At 34.8% G+C, this 8414-nt stretch overlaps 1 protein-coding gene across 1 annotated transcript in view; it reads right to left on the bottom strand.

The window, feature by feature from the left end:
• Window positions 1-8414, bottom strand: part of LOC116029372 (DNA-directed RNA polymerase I subunit 2) — a 16789-nt gene that overhangs the window by 3666 nt on the left and 4709 nt on the right. The window contains exons 9-19 of the mRNA XM_031271350.1: window positions 7580-7760; window positions 7447-7499; window positions 7231-7304; window positions 7000-7117; window positions 6449-6536; window positions 5512-5627; window positions 3545-3672; window positions 3333-3412; window positions 593-834; window positions 330-494; window positions 70-234 (exon numbers count right to left, since the gene is read on the bottom strand). Of these exons, the coding sequence (XP_031127210.1) occupies window positions 70-234; window positions 330-494; window positions 593-834; window positions 3333-3412; window positions 3545-3672; window positions 5512-5627; window positions 6449-6536; window positions 7000-7117; window positions 7231-7304; window positions 7447-7499; window positions 7580-7760 (1410 nt within the window). The remainder of the gene's footprint in view (window positions 1-69; window positions 235-329; window positions 495-592; window positions 835-3332; window positions 3413-3544; window positions 3673-5511; window positions 5628-6448; window positions 6537-6999; window positions 7118-7230; window positions 7305-7446; window positions 7500-7579; window positions 7761-8414) is intronic.

Here is an 8414-nt window from a genome sequence, read left to right as displayed (position 1 = left end):
AAAATTCTAAAAAAAAAAAAAAAAAAAAAAAAAAAGGAAGATAGAACACTCAAAATAGCAAGGTAATACCTGACACTGATACATATTACGTGGACTCTGATTATGATCAGACCAAGGTGTCAAATTACCAACAACACTCAACATATTTGTTGGATGGATTTCCTCATGAGTGGCAGGAAATAAATTTCTTCTTCCTCCATCTCTGCCATCTGGACAGCTTATCTCCATATACACCTATCACAAAACAAAAATAGATTACTTAACCATTAGAAGCAGCAGTGAATATCTCTTTTTTTCACAATAGAATATGAGAGAAACTTCATGCAAACCTGTTCGAAGGGTCCAATGAGTTCAATTTCATTGCCATCTTGAGGAGAAACAGAGATGTTTCTAACTGGGCGGACAAATCTAGAAGGGCATGTGAACAGAAATAAGCCAGGATATCCCCCGCCCATGCTCGGAGGTATATATCCCACCTCCAAATCAACCGGAATCTGATACACAGGTTGTTCAAATAAATAATTGGAGAAAAAGGATAATACATAGGAGAAAAGATTAAAAAACAAGTTGATTGCAATGATTGGTAACAAACCGCTGATACTGCTGACAGTTTCAATCTTCGCAAGTGGGCAACAGCTTTTTCAACAAGATCAAATGGCATAGTTCCTACAACACGACCATCTAGAAGAACAGATAGCAATTCAGGAGGGCCTGCCTGGGCAAGCCTTGGCAATGATGGGGTCATACCAATACTTGTTAGCACACTTGAAATGGACAATCTAATTTTGAAGAAATCTTTGATGTTTCCTTTGGCATCATAATATGAAGTAACACCTGCAAAAGAACAAGCTAATATCAACCACAAGATTCATCCATCCCCCAAGGTAAAAAGTGGATTGGATTCAATTATACGATAACTAAGTTGATAGAGTATTGCATCATGGGCGGAGCTACATTGTGAATTGACCCCACTCAATTTTTTACTTATTAGGTGTGTGTGTGTGTTTAAATATTAAAAAATATTTAAATTGGCCCCACTAAAGTAATATAATAGGTTTCAGCATATAAATAGAAAATTGTAATTCCTTGTATATAGAATTATACAAAAGTCAATATCTAAAATAGAAAAAATCCTAATAGTAATATAATAGGTTTCAACATATAAATAGAAAATTGTAATTCCTTGTATATAGAATTATACAAAAGTCAATATCTAAAATAGAAAAAATCCTAATCCTAATTTTGACATAGTTTTCTATCCCTCTTTTCCGATTGCAATTTATGATCATGTGATCAGAAATTAGATTTTAAAAATTAGTAATTAAACTTTTCCTTTCAAAACAATCCTAACTTCCCTAATATTTGAAAATCTATGATTACATTAAAAAGGTAAAAGACCAAAGGTGAGGATTACTGATTTTAGATGAGACCACTTATTCACAATCATTTACTATTATTATGTTTAGTGATTTTATCTGTGAGTTAGTATTAACAATTAAGTGAAGAAGAAAAGAATCCAGGTTTCTTGAATCTCGATCAAGGTTGAAAAAGATGCTAGGCGCCTAGCGCCTAATTTATTTTTTCTTTTTTTTTAAAAAAAAAAAAAACTTCAGTGCAAAAATCCCGCCTAGGCGCCGATTAATCCCCGCCTAGCATATCACCTTAAATGGTGGTCTATGTGGCTAGCCGGCTAGGCAACTACCTAGGCCGCCTAAGCACCGCCTAGGCGTCGACTAGACCTCCTAGGCGCCATCTAGGCTGCCAGTCGACCGATTAACTATTGTTCTTTTTTTTAATGGGTTATTTCACTTAGAACAACATCGTTTTGAGCGAAATAACCCTAAATTGTACAAACTCCAGATATTTTTTAGGTTAATATTTAATATTTTAGTATTAACTATTAAAGTATTGTATAGTTTATAATTATTAGTCTTTAAAAAATAAAAAATAAAATAAAAAAATACATGGGGATTAATCTCCACTTAGGCGTCCTAGGCGCTCCCTGAGCGCCCGAGGAGCGCCTGGCGATTTTTTCAACCATGGTTTTTTTAAAACCAAATAGTCCTCTCCCAGACTGTTTAGACTTTAGTGCCATTAATTTTTTTTTTTAATTGCTTTCCCTTTCCCAATAAAGCTTTCATGTGATTCCATTTCATGGAGTCATCTCCCAGACAAGGCAGACGATCTGGGTTCTTCGACTAAATGCTTGAGACTCTCAATACAACAGATCAACACTCAACAAAGAACACTTGCAACTGAATGCTTGCGACTGGCAGAGGCGACCGACGCAGAGGTTGAGACTGCTTCGGCGGGCGTGGCAGACTGCTTCCGTATGATATTTTGCGGAAAAACAAAACAAAACAACAAGGGGGCTGAGACAGGACGGCCGGCCGCTTAGGAGGCCGATTCCGGCCTTCCTAGACATGGCCGAGCGCCGCCTAGCGCCTAATCGGCACCTAGGCACGATTTTTGCGACATTGAACTTGATACGAGCACAAATTGAATTTTTGGAGAAACCAGAATCCATTTTCTAAAGGATGCAATCATGCAGTGATATTTAATGAATGATTGTTTACTTACATTAGCTTTTTTAATACTTGTAAAATTATCCATTATTTTATCAATGATGACAATAAAAGTGTTGAAAGAACCTTTTTAACAATGAAGATAGTGAAGAATATATTAATGTAATCAAATGGGTAATAATTTGATGAATGAATGTTTGATTACATTTATTAAAAGAGATGTATTTGAATTTGTTTATAAAAAGGAAATTATAGAAAACTTTTAAAATATAAAAATGTGTCATAGACAATTGACAATTGTAAAACAAATACATTTATCAATAAATATATGTTGTGAGGAAAATATTAAGTTAGGATGTCGGTCCCAGTAAACTAGATATCTGACTCCACCACTGTATGGGGCCTAATAATGGAACAATAGAATCAGCTAAAGGGATAAGCTAAAATTAACATCACATCCTCACACGGTCACACCCGTATTTTAATTTTTATGAAACATTTAGAAAATCAATTCTTTAAATCACACAGAGATACAGTATGGTGCATACAGCTGATCAGCTATGTAATGTCCTAAGCATTGATCAAGAACAAATGCAGTATACTAATTTACAAAAGCAACTTGTAACAAAATACTGTCCTTCCTTGGCAAGTTTAGGAAGTAACTATCAACTACATTACTCTATGCAAATTGAAAGCAAAATGCTGTATGACACAGCAGAAAAGACGGCTAGGGTAAATGCAGATAAACATGCATATGGGCAAAGAAACAAGTTATCCAGACATAGCAGCAAAAATTAGACAACTTACGGCAAGCAGCAGCTAAATGGTTTAGCAACCCACATGGCTCCCCATCAGGTGTATGAACAGGACATAAGAAACCCCAAGATCTGTTAATAAGCAATAGCAAAACAGATATTATAAATTAAAAAGAGACCAATAAATGAAGTCAACCCGGGTTACCCGGTTATCTGAAACAAAAACCCAGAATAAAATATCATGTAAAAAGAATAATTGCATACTCAGGTAACAATTTCCGCACACTAGTAGTACGAAGACCAGCAAGGGCAGCACCTCGATGGACAGCTCTAAAATGTGAAAGGAAACGCAGAAAATTTAACCTTTCTGCCATAACTGTCATCCCAGCTCTCTGACAAGCAGAATGTGATTCATTAGGTTAGCTAAACAGGTCAAATGTATGATCAAGATAATATCAATGCAACATTCTCATCAATTGGTGTGCAAATTCAAAAAAAATATGTCTTCGTATAGATTTCTCCAAGAGGAGGACAAAAAGAAAGCAGGGAGTGGGGGGGGGGGGGGGGTTAACAACAATTACACAACTCTTGCACAAGCCTCAAGAAGATGATATATTACAAGAGCAAATGTTGCAATGTGCAAAGAGAGCAACTGTAAGTATCCTATAATCAGATCCAAAACCTTTCAACACTTAAGAATTGTACAAGAGTAGGAGGGAGTATATATAGGAAAACTAATGGGGTGAAACATGTGGTAAATGAACAGGTTGGGTGGGTAAAAACAGATTTAAGAAAAATTTTCCCATTTACAACTAGCCAAATTACCAAATGGTTATTGTTGGGGAATTCAAAATGGGTTGAAATATGGATTAATTTGTGCAATCCACCAGTTTCTGTCAAAATTTAAAGTTTTTCTTCCAATATTATTAAGGTCAAAGCATCAAGAAATAAACAATATACATAATGATGAATAAAAATGTTAAGGTACAATTGACCAAATATCATGTAACCCATTTTCACCAACTCTAATAGCGGGTTGAATTTCAGCCCACCCAAGTTAAAAGTGTAGTATAAAAGTGTTCAGTGAGGTTAAAAAAGTAAACACCCAAATGGCCACCCTCGTCTTTAAGCTACTTAGGTATTTTCCTTGTAGTTAATGATCCTTTCCACCTAATGAAAATTTGGAAACTCATAGAAGCTTAATAATTAAGCAAAACTGTAAACTCAAGCTTTTTAGCACTCAAATGACAAAGAAATGGGCTCATAACATAATTCAGAAAAAAGAGAGATGCAGGTAACTGTCATAAGCCACAGGTGTTCTACGTCAAACTATCACATCAAAAAAAATATATAAGTACCTAGAGAAGGTGCAAATACATACATACAAACACACATACACATATATAAATGCATATGTATATATAGACATTCATATTTATATTTATATTCTAATATATATTTCCATGTATTTCTCCATAGAAATTTAGCAATAATCCTTGCACTCTGATATCTATGGATTAAGAGGAAAAGATGTTCATTTCATATTTTACTTTCTTCAAAGTGGAAAAATCAAGCTTATCAAGGCAACGCCTAATGAGCTCGCCTCACCTAAAATTGACACGATTAATATCTATGCTCCAACTTGAGGGGGAGTGTTATGGAATATATAAGTAATATGGAATCTATATATATTAGGCAGCTTGGAGATTCGGGTTTTGAATAGGTAGTCATATGGAAACTTGTTTCCCCATTAGAAGTCTTCTAGCATGTAAAGGCTATGTATTCTCTTTTCCATGAGACAACTTAATAAACAACTTCTTCAGAAACTCTCTCTTTACTTTCTTAACATAAATAATAGATTAATAGGAATAACACACAGTCTGCTACTGTGATGGGCTGCTGGCATCTGGGAATACATACATATACATACATACATATATATATACATACATACATACATACATACATACATACATACATATATATATATATATATATATATATATATATTACTCATCGCCTAGGCAGTCGGTGGCATCTCGCTTAGAAAATCCGCCTTGATAAGCTTGGGAAAAACAACAGAAAAACACAAAATCAAGGGATTCTTTGGAGGCCAGTACACTGGCAATTTAATCACATAAAATTAGACATGAGTATTAAATCTCCATGTAAACAACTTGCTCCATTTCATTATACTTGCAGGTTCTCAAATAAGATGCATTATGCAATACCTGCTGCAAATCAAGACCAGACTGGGTCGCCAATCTTCCAGTCTTTAACATATTCTCAATAGCTGTACTTATCTGTCTCGGGCCATTTCTCTCAATAATTTTCTTCACATCAGCCACTGCAAAAGATCAGATGGAAGTGTTAAAATGCCCATATCTATAGATATAGTTGCCACCTCTAGGAAGTAGGAACTAAGGGCCACAGGTTCAATAAAGTGAAGTCTATATGCATATACAGAAGATATGGATGTGGCAAAGCTGATTTCGCACTCATAACTTGTTTTCATTAGCAATGTCTTCGAAAAACACAGAACTAAATAGAAGGTACAATCCAAAACCATTTGATTTTTATTATGCCAGAAAAAGGCAGGCAACAATTTTGCTTCAAATTCTAAACAGGTGACAATTTTTTTTCAAATTCTAAAGGAAAATAGTATGCAATATTCCTAACTCAAAAAAATTAAAACAAGAAGAAAACATATATTTGCAATTGCATAAAGAAGACCAAGAAGAGCAAAAATATATTTGAAAAACAAATACATGCCATCAGTTGTGAAATACAATCTTATACAAGTTGCAAATAAAAAAAAATAGAAAATGTTTTAAAAACCAAAGTCACAATATATGGATCATATGACTCCTATAATGAGAACAAAGGCCACCCTATTACTGAAACCCAGCCTCAAATTCTCCATCATAAATATTACAGTTGCAGTCATAAAACCTCTCCACTTAAGTATTGGCACTAACAGTGCCAATGACTCCTTTGGTGCACTTAACTTTGACGAAAAAGACAAACAAAGGGAGAGAAGGCGAGCAACACTATAAAATCTACAACAAATATTCAGAATATAACAACAATGGTAATCAAAAGGGGTATAACAAGGCAGAAAAATTCAAAATATTGGCCCAAAATTATAGTGAATAGAAACGGACATACAGCTGCTAAATTGAAACTTCGTGTTTTGGCTGTCAATTTGCTCTTTAAGTGACTGTTTTGTCCTTGCCAACCAATCTTCTAGCTTTTCCTGAACAAGACACCAATGAAAATGTTAATTTATCACTGGATGACTGATAATAATATTACTGGGTGAGAAAGAGAGAAAGGGAGGCTTAATCAAGAATTTGGTTAGAAATTTGAATTTAGCTATGCTTGGAAACATTAGGATATGTTACTTTCATAAACAGTTAACAGTTACTGGAGAGAGAAGCAACTAAGTAGAGCAAATCTATAAAAACAAATTGCAAAATGAAACTCTTTAATCCAGTAGGCACTTGCTCTTAGTATAAAACTCATAGGTGCATCCCAGTTTTAACAGTACCATACAGGGAACTAAACATCCTACAGCACCTACACTTACCAAAGATAGGGTTTTATTAGTTCTAATTTAAACAGTACACACATACTTTTGTGTGTGTGTGTGTGTGTGTGTGTAAGTTCACCTAATTCTATTAATACTTCTACAAATGAAACCAAGGAAAAGCTTGGACCTTGAGATATATTGTTATCAAGTGACCAGGCAGCAAAATTTCTTGATTTTGCAAGGAGTCGGGATTGTCTGGAACAGAAGTCTGATCTATGAGAGAAAAAAGCTTCTGCAACATGAAGCTGAGATAAAGAAGGATGTTTAGCAAATTAGTGATTAACATTTTAAATCAAAACCATTAAATTATTTTGAATACAACTGGAAATTAAAAGCTATAGATAGGGAAGGTACTAACATCAGCAGATTAAACTTATCATGATTGTTATCCAAATGGACAAGTATGAAGTTTCGAAGAACAGCTTCAGCAACCTGTAAAAAACCAGAGTAATATGTAAAGTATGAAGATCTGGATATTCTTTATCCAATATATATGCGAAATAAGGGTTCGTCTGATTATCTTCCAAATAAATAATTTATACATCAGTAACACATTATGAAGAATATATCTTACAGCAGAATAACTTTCTTTTTCCATCCCAGACATAACAGGTTGAAAATATTCTCCTGGGAAACAAAATTCATTTCAGTCAGTATCATTCACATTATATGGCAGTATGCTCATGGAGGCAAGGCATAACAAGTACCAATATGCTGGAGGCACTGGCTCCGAGTAAAAAGAGAAAGGCTCTGAACTTCATCCAGAATAATTTTTGCCCTTTCACCAACAAGCTGGGTGCCAACAGATCCCTTTGCTCGATCATATCTCTCATTGTAAACACATGTTAAACTGACATATATATCACGATCAGTTGTGTCAACAAGGGCCTGCCAGAAAATTAAAATGTGGTAAGGAATGCAGCATGAGGATATGCTTGTATCCAATTGGTAACACTTTTGTTTTGCTTATATATGTGCTTTTGAAACTCTAGAAATAAAACTAATGAATCTTAGATTCTTACTCATGAAGAGTGAAAGTAAAAGTTGTTACACATCCTTAAGTTTTTGTTTGTAAATGGAGGTATGTCATGGCCCCACAGGAGAGAGTTGGGCTAGCAAAAGTGGGGTGAAGGTGGTTGGTCAGGTTGGCTACGGCCAAGGAAAAGTGAACCTGGGGCACATTAGGAGAGTGACATGTTTCGGAGATTTTGGAGGTTAAGTGAGGATCGATGGTTGGCCACAGTGGGGTAGGGTCAAGTAGAACGAGATGTAGGGTAAACTATAAGTGTTGGTAAGGGTGGGTCCTAGTCTAAGAGGAGTTAAAGGAGCACAGTGAAAGTACGGGTAATGTAGGAAAGTTTTGTAGGCTAGGGTGTGTGCACATTGCAAGGTGAAATGAGTGTAAGAGGAGGTTTGGGGTATTTTTTAAAAACAGACATTTTAAAAACATTTTAAGGAAAAAAAAAACAAACAAACAAACAAAATATTTCAAGCTCTGTTGTTTTGTTTCTGAGATTTTGAAAAAAAAAAAAAAAAAAAAAA

This window comes from Ipomoea triloba, chromosome 9 (genome assembly GCF_003576645.1).
Source record: "Ipomoea triloba cultivar NCNSP0323 chromosome 9, ASM357664v1".
Taxonomy (NCBI): domain Eukaryota; kingdom Viridiplantae; phylum Streptophyta; class Magnoliopsida; order Solanales; family Convolvulaceae; genus Ipomoea; species Ipomoea triloba.
Note: the sequence above shows the minus strand (reverse complement) of the source record. Positions and strands in the feature narration are given on the sequence as shown.